At 39.6% G+C, this 16,631-nt stretch overlaps 1 protein-coding gene across 3 annotated transcripts in view; it reads right to left on the bottom strand.

The window, feature by feature from the left end:
* The window catches only part of FNBP1L (formin binding protein 1 like), a 120,565-nt gene extending 105,574 nt beyond the window's left edge, over positions 1–14,991 (bottom strand). For 2 of the 3 annotated variants that reach the window (XM_067726951.1, XM_067726952.1), the window contains exon 1: positions 14,749–14,991. In XM_067726951.1, the coding sequence (XP_067583052.1) occupies positions 14,749–14,772 (24 nt within the window). In that variant the 5' untranslated portion in view covers positions 14,773–14,991. The remainder of the gene's footprint in view (positions 1–14,748) is intronic. The other variant, XM_067726953.1, reaches the window with a different exon arrangement.
* Between the last annotated feature and the right edge of the window lie 1,640 nt (positions 14,992–16,631).

Genomic DNA, 16,631 nt, shown 5'->3' with positions numbered 1-16,631 from the left:
AAAACAAAAACAAAAATGGTCATGAAGAACCTAGGGGCAAGACAGGAATAAAGACACAGACCTACTAGAGAATGGACTTGAGGATATGGGGAGGGGGAAGGGTAAGCTGGGACAAAGTGAGAGAGTGGCATGGACATATATACACTACCAAACGTAAAACAGATAGCTAGTGGGAAGCAGCCGCATAGTACAGGGAGATCAGCTCAATGGTCTGTGACCACTTAGAGGGGTGGGATAGAGAGTGTGGGAAGGAGGGAGACGCAAGAGGGAAGAGACATGGGGACATATGTATATGTATAACTGATTCACTTTGTTATAAAGCAGAAACTAACACACCATTGTAAAGCAATTATACTCCAATAAAGGTGTTGAAAAAAAAAAAAAGAGAACATCCCTGTTAGTGCAGTGGTTAAGAATCCGCCTGCCAATGCAAGAGACATGGGTTTGAGCCCTGGTCTGGGAAGATCCCACATGCCACGAAGCAGCTAAGGCCGTGCACCACAACTACTGAGCCTGAACTCTAGAGCCCATGAGCCACAATTACTGCGCCGGTGTTGCCATAATTGCTGAAGCCCGCATGCCTAGAGCCCATGCTCCACAACAAGAGAAGCCACTACAATGAGAAACCTGCTCACCACAACGAAGAGTATCCCCCGCTCGCCGCAACTAGAGAAACCCCGTATGCAGCAACAAAGACCCAATGCAGCCAAAAATAATTAATTAATTAAGTTTAAAAAGTAAAAAATAAATTTTAAAAAAACATATATTGTACAACACAGGAAATACAACCAATATTTTATAATAACTATAAATGGAATATAATAGTTAAAAGTTGTGAATCATTTTATTGTACACCTATGACCTATGTAATATTGTACCTCAACTGTACTTCCATTAAAAAATAAAAACAAATTAAATTAAAAAATAAAATAAAATGGAAGGTCACGCATGGGGACACTGATTCAAGATGGCAGAGTAGAAGGATGTGTGCTCACTCCCTCCTGCGAGAGCACCAGAATGACAACTGCTGAACAATCATCAAAAAGAAGACACTGGAACACACCAAGAAAGATTCCCCACATCCAAAGACAGAGGACAACCCGCAATGAGACGGTAGGAGGGGCGCAATCACAGGAAAATCAAATCCCATAACGGCTGGGTGGGTGACTCACAAACTGGAGAACACTTATACCACAAAAGTCCACCCACTGGGGTGAAGGTTCTGAGCCCCACGTCAGGCTTCCCAACCTGGGGGTCCAGGAACAGAAGGAGGAATTCCTAGAGAAGCAGACTTTGAAGGCTAGCGGGATTTGACTGCAGAACTTTGACAGGACTGGGGGAAACAAGCCTCCAATCTTGGAGGGCACACACAAAGTCGTGTGCGCATCGTGACCCAGGGGAAGGAGCAGTGACCCCATAGGAGACTGAACCATACCTACCTGCTAGTGTTGGAGGGTCTCCTGCAGAGGCGGGGTGGCTGTGGCTTACCATGGGGAAAAGGACACTGGCAGCAGAAGTTCTGGGAAGTACTCCTTGGCATGAGCCCGCCCAGAGTCACCATTAGCCACACCAAAGAGCCGGGTAGGCTCCAGTGTTGGGTAACGTCAGGCCAAACAACCAACAGGGAGGGACCCAGACCCCACCTATCAGTAGACAAATGGATTAAAGTTTTACTGAGCTCTGCCCATCAGAGCAACACTCAGCTCTACCCACCACCAGTCCCTCCCATTAGGAAGCTTGCACAAGCCTCTTAGATAGCCTCATCCACCAGATGGCAGACAGCAGAAGCAAGAACTACAATTTTGCAGGCTGTGAAGGAAAACCACACTCAAAGAAGTACAGGCAAAATGAAAGGCAGAGGACTTTGTACCAGATGAAGTAACAAGATAAAACCCAGAAAAACAACTAAATGAAGTGGAGACAGGCAACCTTCCAGAAAAAGAATTCAGAATGACAGTGAAGATGATCCAGGACCTCAAAAAAACAATGGAGGCAAAGATCGAGAAGATGCAAGAAATGTTTAACAAAGACCTAGAAGAATTAAGGAACAAACAGAGATGAACAATACAATAACTGAAATGAAAAATACACTAGAAGGAATCAACAGCAGAATAACTGAGGCAGAAAAACGGATAAGTGACCTGGAAGACAGAATGGAGGAACTCACTGCCACAGAACAGAATAAAGAAAAAAGAATGAAAAGCAATGAAGACAGCCTAAGAGACCGCTGGGACAACATTAAATGCACCAACATTAGCATTATAGGGGTCCCAGTAGGCGAAGAGAGGGAGAAAGGACCCAAAACAATATTTGAAGAGATTATAGTCTAAAACTTCCCTAACATGGGAAACGAAACAGCCATCCAAGTCCAGGAAGCACAGAGAGTCCCAGGCACGATAAACGCAAGGAGAAACAGGCCAAGACACATAGTAATCAAATAGACAAAAATTAAAGACAAAAAAAAATTACTGAAAGCAGCAAGGGAAAAATGACAAATAATATACAAGGGAACTCCCATAAGGTTAACAGCTGATTTCTCTGCAGACACTCTACAAGCCAGAAGAGAGTGGCATGACATATTTAAAGTGATGAAAGGGAAGAAACTACAACCAAGATTACGCTACCTAGCAAGGATCTCATTCAGATTTGATGGAGAAATCAAAACCTTTACAGACAAGCAAAAGCTAAAAGAATTCAGCACCAGCAAACCAGCTCTACAACAAATGCTAAAGGAACTTCTCTAAGTGGGAAACACAAGAAAAGCACCTACAAAAACAAACCCAAAACAATTAAGAAAATGGTTATACGATCATACATATCAATAATTACCTTAAACGTGAATGGATTAAATGTTCCAACCAAAAGACACAGGCTCACTGAATGGATACAAAAACAAGACCCATATATATATCGTCTACAAGCAACCCACTTAAGACCTAGGGACACATACAGACTGAAAGTGAGGGGATGGAAAAAGATATTCCATGCAAATGGAAATCAAAGGAAAGCTGGAATAGGAATACTCATATCAGATAAAATAGACTTTAAAATAAACAATATTACAAGAGACAAGGAAGGACACTACATAATGATCAAGGGCTCAATCCAAGAAAAAAATTATAACAATTATAAATATATATGCACCCAACACAGAAGCACCTCAATACATAAGGCAACTGCTAACAGCTATAAAAGAGCAAATCCACAGTAACACAATAATAGTAGGGGACTTAAGCACTTCACTTACACCAATGGACAGATCATCCAGAGAGAAAATTAATAAGGAAACACAGCTCTAAATGACACAATAGACCAGATAGATTTAACTGACGTTTATAGGACATTCCATCCAAAAAGAGCTTTTACACTTTCTTCTCAAGTGCGCATGGAGCGTTCTCCAGGATAGATCACATCTTGGGTCACAAATGAAGCCTCAGTAAATTTAAGAAAATTGAAATCATATCATGCATCTTTTCTGACCACAACGCTATGAGATTAGAAATGAATTACAGGGGAAAAAAACATAAAAAACACAAACACATGGAGACTAAACACTACATTACTAAATAACCAAGAGATCACTGAAGAAATCAAAGAGGAAATCAGAAAATACCTAGAGGCAAATGACAATGAAAACACGACGATCCAAAACCTATGGGATTCAGCAAAAGCAGTTCTAAGAGGGAAGTTTACAGCTATACCAGCCTACCTCAAGAAACAAGGAAAATCTCAAATAAATAATCTAACCTTACACCTAAAGGAACTAGAGAAAGAAGAATGAACAAAACCCAAAGTTAGCAGAAGGAAAGAAATCATAAATATCAGAGCAGAAATAAATGAAATAGAAACAAAGAATACAATAGCAAAGATCAATAAAACTAAAAGCTGGTTCTTTGAGAAGATAAACAAAATTGATAAACCATTAGCCAGACTCATCAAGAAAAAGAGGGAGAGGAGTCAAATCAATAAAATTAAAAATGAAAAAGGAGAAGTTACAACAGACACTGCAGAAATACAAAGCATCCTAAGAGACTACTACAAGCAACTCTATGCCAATAAAATGGACAACCTGGAAGAAATGGACACATTCTTAGAAAGATATAACCTTACAAGACTGAACCAGAAAGAATTAGAAAATATGAAGACCAATCACAAGCACTGAAATTGAAACTGTGATGAAAAATCTTCCAACAAACAAAAGTCCAGGACCAGTTGGCTTCACAGGTGAATTCTATCAAATATTTAGAGAAGAGCTAACACCCATCCTTCTCAAACTCTTCCAAAAAATTGCAGAGGAAGGAACACTCCCAAACCCATTCTATGAGGCCACCATCACCCTGATACCAAAACCAGACAAAGATACTACAAAAAAAGAAAAATTACAGACCAATATCACTGATGAATATAGATGCAAAAATCCTCAACAAAATACTAGCAAACAGAATCCAACAACACATTAAAAGGATCATATACCATAATCAAGTGGGATTTATCCTAGGGATGCAAGGATTCTTCAATATACTCAAACCAATCAATGTGATACACCATATTAACAAATTGAAGAATAAAAACCATATGATCATCTCCATAGATGCAGCAAAGCTTTCGACAAAATTCAACACTCATTTACGATAAAAACTCTCCAGAAAGTGGGCATACAGGGAACCTACCTCAACATAATAAAGGCCATATATGACAAACCCACAGCAAACATCATTCTCAGTGGTGAAAAACTGAAAGCATTTCCTCTAAGATCAGGAACAAGGATGTCCACTCTCACCACTCTTATTCAACATAGTTTTGGAAGTCCTAGCCACGGCAATCAGAGAAGAAAAAGAAATAAAAGGAATACAAATTGGAAAAGAAGAAGTAAAACTGTCACTGTTTGCAGATGACATGATACTATACATAGAGAATCCTAAAGATGCCACTAGAAAACTACTAGAGCTAATCAATGAATTTGATAAAGTTTCAGGAAACAAAATTAATGCACAGAAATCTCTTGCATTCCTATAGACTAATGATGAAAAATCCGAAAGAGAAACTAAGGAAACACTCCCATTTACCACTGCAACAAAAAGAATAAAATACCTAGGAATAAACCAACCTAGGGAGACGACCTGTATGCAGGTAACTATGAAACACTGATGAAAGAAATTAAAGATGATACCAACAGATGAAGAGATATACCATGTTCTTGGATTGGAAGAATCAATATTGTGAAAATGACTATACTACCTAAAGCAATCTACAGATTCAATGCAATCCCTATCAAATTACCAATGGCGTTTTTTACAGAACTAGAACAAAAAATCTTAAAATTTGTATGGATATACAAAAGACCCCGAATAGCCAAAGCAGTCTTGAGGGGAAAAAACGGAGCTGGAGGAATCAGACTCCCTGTCTTCAGACTATACTAAAAAGCTACAGTAATCAAGACAATATGGTACTGGCACAGAAACAGAAACATAGATCAGTGGAACAAGATAGAAAGCCCAGAGGTAAAAACACGCACCTATGGTCAACTAATCTATGACAAAGGAGGCAAGGATATACAATGGAGGAAAGACAGTCTCTTCAATAAGTGGTGCTGGGAAAACCAGACAGCTACATGTAAAACAATGAAATGAGAACACTCCTTAACACCATACACAAAAATCAACTCAAAATGGATTAGAAACCTAAATATAAGACCAGACACTATAAAATTCTTAAAGGAAAACATTGGAAGAACACTCTTTGATATAAATCACAGCAAGATCCTTTTTGACCCACTTCCTAGAGAAATTGAAATAAAAACAAAAATAAACATATGGGACCTAATGAAACTTCAAAGCTTTTGCACAGCAAAAGAAACCATAAACAAGACGAAAAGACAACACTCAGAATGGGAGAATATATTTGCAAACGAATCAAGGGACAAAGGATTAATCTCCAAAATATATAAACAGCTCATGCAGCTCAATATTAAAAAAACAAATAACCCAATCCAAAAATGGGCAGAAGACCTAAATAGACATTTCTCCAAAGAAGACATACAGATGGCCAAGAAGCACATGAAAAGCTGCTCAACATCACTAATTATTTGAGAAATACAAATCAAAAGTTCAATGAGGTATCACCTCACACCAGTTAGAATGTTCTTCATCAGAAAATCTACAAACAACAAATGCTGGAGAGGGTGTGGAGAAAAGGGAACCCTCTTGCACTGTTGGTGGGAATGTAAATTGATACAGCCACTATGGAGAACAGTATGGAGATTCCTTTAAAAACTAAAAATAGAATTACCATATGATCCAGCAATCCCACTACTGGGCATATACCCAGAGAAAACTACAATTCAGAAAAACACAGGCACCCCAATGTTTACTGCAGCACTATTCACAATAGCCAGGTCATGGAAGCAACCTAAATGCCCATGGACAGATGAATGGATAAAGAAGATGTGGTACATATATACAATGGAATATTACTCAGTCATAAAAACGAACGAAATGGGGTCATTTGTTGAGACATGGATGGATCTAGAGACTGTCATACAGAGTGAAGTAAGTCAGAAAGAGAAAAACAAATATCATATATTAACGCATATATGTGGAACCTAGAAAAATGGTACAGATGAACCGGTTTGCAGGGCAGAAATTGAGACACAGATGTAGAGAACAAACGTATGAACACCTGGGGGGAAAGCCGTGGGGGGGTGGGGGTGGGGGTGTGATGAATTGGGCGATTGGGATTGACATGTATACACTGATGTGTATAAAACTGATGACTAATAAGAACCTGCTGTATAAAAAAAAAAGTGATCAAATGTATTCTATTGGAAAGAAGCAAAAATACACCGCATTTACTGTCTAAATTATATAATAATTTAATGATAAAAACAAAAGGCGGGGGGAGTTCCCTGGTGGTCTAGTAGCTAGGATTCAGTGCTTTCACTGCCGTGGCCCAGGTTCAATCCCTGGTCAGGGAACTGAGATCCCACAAGCTGCACAGCATGGCCAAAGGAAAAAAAAAAAAAGTATGTTCAGAAAACAAACAAAAAGCAGCTCTTAGAAATTAAAAATATAATAGCAAAAACGAAAATCTCAGCGTAAGAATTTCCAGTTTCCAGTAGTGTCGGGCTAGATTATTTGGATCAACTATCACTATTCCACTGGATAAGAACTTTTAAATATGGATAAAATATATTCCAAAAATTTTAAAGCACCAAAAAACAAGCCAAGACAATAAGGAATTACAAAGTCACAAGTGAAGTAAAAATGAGAATCCAGAAAGGGAAAAAAGCATATACCACCTATTTTTGCCCTGAGGATATTTTGGATTTTTTGTTTTGATAACATTGCAAGAGCCATGGGGACAAAAACAAAATCCAACAACCACAGGAGGGAATTTCAAGCCCTAAACTTGTTTTAAGGTGGTCCCAGACTAGGAGTGACCCCAGGCACATGGCAGAAGAAAATACAAATCCTACATATACAATGAAACACTACAAACTAACCACAGAAGGATGATTCTCAAAGAGATCATATTAAATGGAAGAAGTCAGATGAAGTACATACCATATTATCATTTTTGTGAGGTTAAAAAAACCTACAAAACTAATCAATGGCAATGCAACTCAGAATGATTGCCTTTGGGGGATATTTACTGGGGATGGCATAAGTGAGACTTCCATATCTTGCTCTTGGTTGGGAGTGACATGAATGAGTGCATTTATTTTATTTTTTCAAATCTTAACGTACATATAAAAACTGTACACTTTAATGTATGAATGTTATAATTTAATGAAGCTTTTATTTTAAATGAAGATGAAATAAGAAAATTTTCAAATTAAATAAGTTAACAAATACTAATTATATTCAGCTTTCGCAAATAGTAAAGGATATTAATTTAGTTCATGGTCTAAGTCTAGAAGATGATTCAAAAGTAATGGTTGCTATTTACCATAGCATTTTCAATGATTTTGATTTTTATAATTTATAATGGAAAAAAATCTCAACTAGCCACCATTAACATTTTTTTTATTTATCTTTTTTTAGTTATTTCTGAGATATACATTTTAAAGTAATAACTAAAATTATGACTTATAACATTATACCAGAACATATAAGATTTTTAGAAATTTCATGTAATGTCTGAAACATTTATATTAACATATTTCCATTAAAATAACCCAATGAAAGTTTAGTATTAGTTGTGTTTTTGTTTGTTTTTTTATACTGCAGGTTCTTATTAGTCATCAATTTTATACACATCAGTGTATACATGTCAATCCCAATCGCCCAATTCATCACACCACCATCCCCATCCCACAGCTGTTTTCCCCCCTTGGTGTCCATACTGTTGTTCTCTACATCTGTGTCTCAACTTCTGCCCTGCAAACCGGTTCATCCGTTAACATTTTTCAAAAATCTCTCAGAATCACCGTAACTTTTGTGCTCTCTGAAAAATCAATCTTTTATGTTTTCCCAATTCATTAAGTCTCAGACCATTTACATTTATATCATTTATACATGACAACCCTAATGTCAAAGCATATAACAACACTGTTTTCATTTTTAGAATCCAAAGGGCCACAAAATAGGCTATAAATAAGATAATCATTTGTACTCAAATAATTTAAGGAGATGAGAACTCAAGATCTAAATAAATTGAGAAAAATTTCATATGAAAAGACAGAAGTAATTAAATTTCAGATTATAAAAAGGATCCCTAAGATTAAAGAAAGGTATGAGACATACATGTTGGGGAAAAAAACATTAAAATAACCTTAGTTTTCAAAACATAGTTTGATGATAGAGTTCTAACAATTCATTGATTCCCTCATTCAACAAATATATCACTGCTTATTATATGCCTATTCCTTTTCTACAAATTAGGAATACAACAGCGATACAAAAGGAATAAAACAGATGACTTTATGCTCTAGAAACAACAAAATAATGGTGTGCCAAAAATAGGAAAATCTGATTCTATACATTTATGTTTTTTCAACATATAACAAATATATACTAATATTTCACATATTTCACAAGGTATTGTTAAAAGTCTGATGATTAGTTCTCGATCAAGAACTTAAGAAAGGGCTTCCCTGGTGGCACAGTGGTTGAGAGTCCGCCTGCCGATGCAGGGGACACGGGTTCGTGCCCCCGTCCGGGAAGATCCCACATACTGCGGAGCGGCTGGGCCCGTAAGCCATGACCGCTGAGCCTGCGCGTCCGAAGCCTGTGCGCCGCAACGGGAGAGGCCACAAGAGTGAGAGGCCCACATACCGCAAAAAAAAAAAAAAAAAAAGAACTTAAAAAATTGCTAATATATGGAAAAAGTTTTTGCTTCCTATAAAACAAAACTTTTACATAATATTTTCCTACTAGTTTTTAATACGCACATGACTATGTTCCCCAAAAAAGAATTTTTTGTTTTTTGCTATTGAGATGAAAATGCTTAAAGTTGAAGATTATTAAATAAGATACCACTGGTAGGTACACATAGAAGATGTTCCATAATTACAAACCATTATTATTCTCTTGTCCTATTTCCTGCCTGCAAACAGGAGCTGATAAGGAAAAGTAGGCAGAACAGGCTTTTAAGTTTCTAGCCAAACCTGTATTTTATAGATTGGGGGAAGAAGAGAGCACTTTTTAAGATAAAAGGCAGGGAAGAGGAGTAGAAATGAGTGGTTTAAAGAATTAGCGATGAAGAGGAGATACTGGTTACAGGCAGCTCTCCAGCTTCCACCTTATTATTGTCAGGGCAAAATGGTGGCATAAATGGGTGTCTTGATTGCCTGTCACCCTCCTTAACTAGTAACAACAATATCTGTAATACAGTGTTGAACACAACAATTTCTACCCAAAAAAAAGGATGTAAGATATAAATATTTATACCATTACTATTTTCCAAAGATTTGAATATATAAGAAATAAATATAAGGTGGTAGTCCCATAAGAAAGATAATATCCAGAATGTGTACTCTGGAAGGAAGAAGGGGTGGGAAGGAACTGGTCAACAAAGGATATTCTGAACAGTGTTATCAATGTAAGGGAATATTCTAGAGTTAGGAAAGTAATATCACCTCAACATGACTCTAAGATTTTTCACAGCAGGTCTGACATTATAAGCCTTAATAAATCTTACCATACATCACACAGTGCTTCCCCATAATAGACACTCAATAATTATTTCATTTTTTAAACCAAATTCCTACACTAGTTTCATGGCCTTTGAAAAGAACAATACAACTCACATGATAAGGAGCTCTCTTTGTCGAACTCCTCTAGATAAGCACCTTCTAAAAAAATCTTAAGTAAAACTAAGATTTGGTCTAACCACTATAGATTACAATGGGACCAAATTCCTTTGTTCTAGAAAAATCTACATGTGGCCTAAGATTTCATCAGCTATTTGGGGTTTTTTCCCCCCTTCAGTTTTATTGAGATATAACTGGCATGCAGCACTGTATAAGTTTAAGGTACAGCACAATGATTTGACTTAACATGCATCATAAAATGATTACCACAATAAGTTCAGGGAATATCCATCATCTCATACAGATACAAAATTAAAGAACTAAAAAAACTTTTTTTCCTTTGGGATGAGAATTCTTAGGATCCACACTCTCTTAACAACTTTCATATATAACATACAACAGTGTTAACTGTATTTACCACCTTGTACATTACATCCCCAGTACTTACTTATAACTGGAAGTTTATACCTTTGGGCTGCCTTCATCTATTTCCCCCTCCTCCCTACCCTCCCCCGACAACAAATCTAATCTCGCCATGAGCTTGTTTTTGAAGTATAACTGACCTACAACACTGTTAGTTCCTGTTACACAACATAGTGATTCGATATTTCTAAACATTTCAAAATGATCACCACGGCAAGATGAGTTACCATTCATCGGCTATTGTGGCAGTCACATCATCAGTCTATCAGGTAAACTCACAACAACTACCTTTAGAGGTCAGTTCTTCCCCAATCTGTAAAAGTTGTTAACCAAAATACTAAAACTTAACTTCATCATTTTGGCTTCAGATTGTTAAAACCTTCTTGAATTGTTAACTAGATCACTAATTTATCATCACCTACGAAGGCCTTCAGAACCATAAAAACTTCCTCAAGGATGCAATTATTAATCAGTAATCAATACTCTGGGTAATGCAATGAACTACTAATTCAATTGGGCGAAACATGTATGATCAGCAATAGGCACTGTATTAGAGAAAACAAAAAGATTAACCCAGTCCCTACACTCAAGGACTCAAAAAGTCTAGTACATTTACAATGTAAGTGTTAAAATAGAAGTGCTACATAGAGAAAAAAGATAAAGAAGCATTAAATTAAAGGGTTAAGACTAGGAGTGTAAAATAAAGAATCCACTGAATCTATCATGCAATGCACACTTTTCAGTTTCTTCCGAAAAGATATCATGAGCTTTGTCAAATGCACCTAGCTAAAAAGTATGATGAAAATAACAATGGCTTTTAAATTATACACTCTGAAAACTAAGGACCAAAAATCATAGACCAGGAAACTAAGACATAAAAAAGGTTTATATGTTTCCTATAAATTAAGTCAGACATTTGAACCTACTTCCTAATTTCCAGACTAGTCCCCTCATTTCCCGGCGGGGGTAAGGGAGGGGAATTTTTTAATAAATGATGATTTGAGTGTGATGTGCTCAGCCATTTTCTTTCCTATCTATACACTCGCAGTCCATACATACACTGATTTTTTTTTCCATTGAACTTTAACTGGCTCCTCAAAAAACTAAAAGCCTATCTCCTAATAAATAAAACTTACTGACTAAACATAGGACTTCTCCAATCTCTAATTTCCTTATTTGTAAAAAGAGCTAATAATTACAAAATCTATGCTTTGCAATATCATTAATTCATATTTAGACTTCTTAATCCAACCATTCTTCCTATGGTAATAAAGAATTCAACACAATAAACAATGCATCCTGAAGAAATGAAGACGCTGTCATCTCTTTGCATTATATTACCCAGAACTGAGTCTCTAGCATATATTCACTACTTTGCTTAAATGCTCATTCGGAACACAAGAAATCCCTTAAAGCACAGTTCAAATTTATTACCAGTTGATTCATATCCCCTCACAACTACACAAACAAAAGTCTGACACAACCAATTTAGCCTATCACAATCAGTTCTGTCCCCCAGAGTCACTATTAGAGTGGTTTTAATTTTTTTACTTTATTCTCAAGTTTAACATAAGACAGATAGCAATAAATGCCAATGAGTATTATAAGAAATAAACTTAAGTTTGAGTGCATAACTGCATTTTATCATAATTTTTTTTGTAACATGTTATCAATAAAGTTTAACTCTGGGACAGTAAGGTGATCCTACACATGAAAATAATATAAGAACTGGTTTCTAAATTCAAATTTTCAAGATAATTTTCCCAACCTCAAATTCCTCAATGGCAAGAGCACAGTTCAGGTGTCTGTTACAATCTACTGGAAACACAATATCCTTTTTCAAAACTGAGATTAGTAAAAAATAGGAAATCTAGTCAAATTTTTCTAAGGTCTCTTCTGGTCCCAACAATAGTCCTCTACACCAACTTCTACTTATGTAAGGTGTAAGCATCCAACTGATATTAGCTGATTCCACATTATTTAATTCCTAATAAATGTTTCCCTCAAATCCTCAAACCACTAAAAAAAATTTAAAACATGGAGATATATTAAGTTTTACGAGAAAAATTAATTTTAAAATTTTTCATAATTTTCAAAAGGATACGAAACAATTTTTAGTTAGAACAGAAATTCCCATCTCTTCTATGGTTTACCTTTTTAAATTGCTGAAAAACTACTCAAATGCTGAACGTAAATAACCAAACTACAGGAGATGGGTAATTGCTTCTGATTGTATTATATTCTTAAATTAAAATTTTTTTAAAGCTTTAAAAATCACATTTTAGTCTTCTCTAAAATATTTTGTTCCTCCTTAAAACTGCTTTTCTACAGTGTGATACAAAGCAATTTTTTCCGATCTAAATTAAGAGTTACACCTAAATAATATTCCTCCACTGTTTTATTATTTGTACTTTTTAAAAGTATTCTGCTTATATTGTTGCTCCCTCTGAAACATGGATCATACAAGTATGTAAAAATAAAAATATTTTCTAATTATAAAAATGGAAAATGAAATATATCCACTCCTTTAATTAGGAAATACTATAATCAATTAGAGAATGTACTAAATCAAAGAGAAGAGATCAATAATGCCTGAGAATCTAACCAAAGTAAAAGATTAAAGCTCACATAATTTACTATACAATCCCCCCCAATACAAGAACAATTAATGCTATCTAAGAACGTAACGGAGAGGCTCCTAGATTTTCTCTTCGGTGGTGTGTTTACAGACTGGGCAAACACTTGTCCAGAACGCTGCAGATTCCTGGGCTTGCTAAGGAGGTGTTCAACTAGACGAACTCTAAAGTCTCTTTCAATTCTAAGATTCCCAATCTGTGAATAAAATGTGAAAAACAACATAAAACACTGTGCCCAATGAAGGCTGATCAATTAACCGATATGCCTTCACTGCCACCCTAACTGTATGCCTGGAGACGAAAAAGTTCTTTCTCCTCTTTTCTCTGCAGTGATTTCACGAGATCCTGGTTAACAAAAGGCACGGAAAACATGCACAGGTGGGATAAAAAGAGGAGTGGCTGAAATGAGGCGGCTCTCGGGACAGCGCCCCCAGCTCCCCGTCCCTCGGCAGCACCTGAGAAATCACTGCCCTCCACACCTCCACCCTTCTGTGGAGGCGTCGCGAGAGAATTCTCCGACCTATTACAGTCCACCTGCACCTGGCCAGAGACCGGTCATTGTCTGGAGCCTTCAGCGCCCAAGACAAGCAAGGAGGAAAGAGAAAGAAAAGCGGGAGAAGGAGTGAGAATAATGGACCACGGAAAGGGAAGTAAAGCAATTGGGAAGCCATACGCTCCTTTTGGCAAAATTGGCTTCCCCATCGATCACTCAATTTAATTCAGATCCCAAATGCCAACCCCCCCGGCCCAAGGCAGCAGCCAGGGGTGGCCCAGCCGGAGTCCCCGAAGCTACCCCGGTCAGAGAACGGAGACAAGGAGAGGGAAATGGGCGTGTGGGTTGGGCCTGGCTGGCCGGAGGCCGGGCTCGGAACAAAGCCTCCCGGCTCCCCCTACCTGGGGCGAGGGCGGCGGGCGGTGCCTCGCGGCTCCCCGCGTCGCCCCAGCCCGGCGACGCCCTCGCCCCGGGGACCCTTGCCAGGGCGAGGGGCCGCGGCGAGCCCCCTCCCCGCCCGCTAACAGCGCCCCTTCGGGACAATGGGCCCCCTCCCCCGCCTACGGGAGGGGAGATACAAAGGCAGAGAAGCGCGGCCCGGCACGGAGCCAGGCGTCCGGAAAGTGAAGGCGGAAGAGGGAGAGGGGACAGGAGAGGATGGCGGCGGACGCGGCAGCCCGCGGGCCGCTCCCCCAGCCGTCCAAGCCTCTGCTCTCAGCCCCACCGCCGCGGCAACGACGGGAGCGCGGACCAGCAGCCTCTCAAGTCCCGGCCGAGAGGGAAGAAGGGTCTGCACACAAAGAGGAGCGGGACCCCCACCCTCCGCCAACACCAGCGCCGGGGATGGCCCGACGCGCTCTGGCCGCCAACGGCCAGCGGCGCCTGCCCAGCCCGAGCCCCTCCGGGGCCGGGGTTCGCACTGGGCGCCCCTCTCCCGGACTCACCCAAAGCTCCGTGCCCCAGCTCATGGCGGAACTCGAGGCGACTCGAGCCGTCTGGCTGCCCCGCTGTCCGTCCGTCTGTCGGCTCTGCAGTCAGTCTGTCCAACCTCCCACTGGCGGGCTCGCGGCTCAGCTGCTCAGCCTCCGAAGGTGCCGCCACCGCCGGTTTCCCCAGTGAGGGAGAAAGACGCGACTGGAGAAGCCGCCGACGCCGCGTCCCCGCCTCCCGAAGCCTGCGGGGAGGGGGCCCGGGCTGCGGGGAGGCGGGACGCGGAGAGGGGAGGGGGCTGGGCGCGATGCACCCTGGGATTGGGGCGGACCCGCTCTCGCCTGGCGGAGGTTGGTAGGGTCCGCTCGCCGAAGGGTTTCGGCTCTTCCCTCGCGTCTAGTCTCTTGCTTCTCATACCTCCTGGCTCGGGCTATCCCACCGCCGCCGTCATTCGAATATCTGCCTCCAAGAAGGAAAGGGAGGGAAGGAAAAGTCGCCCACAGCCCTTCTCTACCCTGAGCCCCTTAAATGAGGCAACTCCTTCCTGCCTCTTGCCTCCTCCACTTGGGAGAAACCCAGATAAAGAAACCTCATCCAAATCCTTGGGTTTAGATTGTGAAGAGTTGTAGTCTATTTATAAGAAAAAAAGTCTTAATGGTTAAAGTGATCTTGGGAATCACCGAAACGTGTAGAGCGTCAAAGGAGAAGGCAACTTGCCCGATTCTGTTTTTAACAAAACATTTTAATTTTGTAAGTCCTGTCAGGAAATCATAAAAAGAGGCAGATCTTTCGGCATTCATTTGGGAATGTTGCCATGACAGGAGATGAAAAACATGCACAAATGTGACCCGAGCTGTCACCTAAAGGGAAAGGAGAACTGAGCTTGCCCCCTTTCTGGAATGGGCACCTCGTGCGTGGAGGTGTTGGATGGGAGGCAGATTCCTAACCGGTAGTGCAAAGAGCCTCTTCCGAACTTCAGATATCTCTCACTCAGAATATCGGAACCTTGGATGCAGGTCCACCATTTCCTTTTTTCTCTGTGGAGTTACTTCCTGGCCTTTCTGAATAATCATTAACTGCAGTCGGCAAGTTTGACTTGTTGCTATTAAGACATCAAGTACGCTTAGCAACTCCCTAACTTATGCTTGAGCGTTAATTGCTTGTCTCCGAAACACCATACACACACACACATACACACACACAGAGTTCAGTCCAGTTACTGGTAGTAAAGTACTCCTCAGTGTGTCTTGACAGCTATGTCTTAAGTTCTCCCAACCGGCTAGTCAGCATTCGAAACTCCCCCCCATTATAGGGCCTGCTCAGGTGCCCCAATCTCTTCCGCTTTAATCCTTGTCCCTGCCTAGCTGTACTTCCTCTTGGCCTTGAGGCAAATATCCTGAGCCCTCCTGACCTTCCAGCCACGACTCTTGCTAAATTGTTTGCTGCAGTTCTGAGTCCAGCTCCAGGATACAAATACCTCTTCCAAGTGGGTTGTCACCAATATTTAAATGCTCATGTGCCATGCACTGAAAAGGCTGTTAAGCATTGACTAAACACTTTCTCTTTCCAACATTTTTCTATTTCCTTCAAGGTTATTTATGTCACCTAACACTACTATCTACCTCTCCTACCCCTTTAAAAAAAATTGTGCTTTCCATTTCAAAGTAAAATAATCTACCATTCACAGTAAAGATTATCCTCAACCATACTGTTTACACAATTCCCCAATTGAACATAAAGTTTTATCTCCTAGATGAGCATTTTTCTTCTTCCAAAATTTCTGAACAGAACTCCACACTTAGAACAATTAATTTCTCTTCAAAAAGTTAGGTTTGGGGGCATCAAATTCAGAAAAAAATTCTGTTAGTCTACATTATCATAAATTTAAATATAATTA

The sequence above is a fragment of the Pseudorca crassidens genome, chromosome 2 (assembly GCF_039906515.1).
Source record: "Pseudorca crassidens isolate mPseCra1 chromosome 2, mPseCra1.hap1, whole genome shotgun sequence".
Taxonomy (NCBI): Eukaryota; Metazoa; Chordata; class Mammalia; order Artiodactyla; family Delphinidae; genus Pseudorca; species Pseudorca crassidens.
The sequence above is the reverse complement of the archived record's forward strand: the minus strand, read 5'-3'. Positions and strand labels throughout refer to the sequence as shown.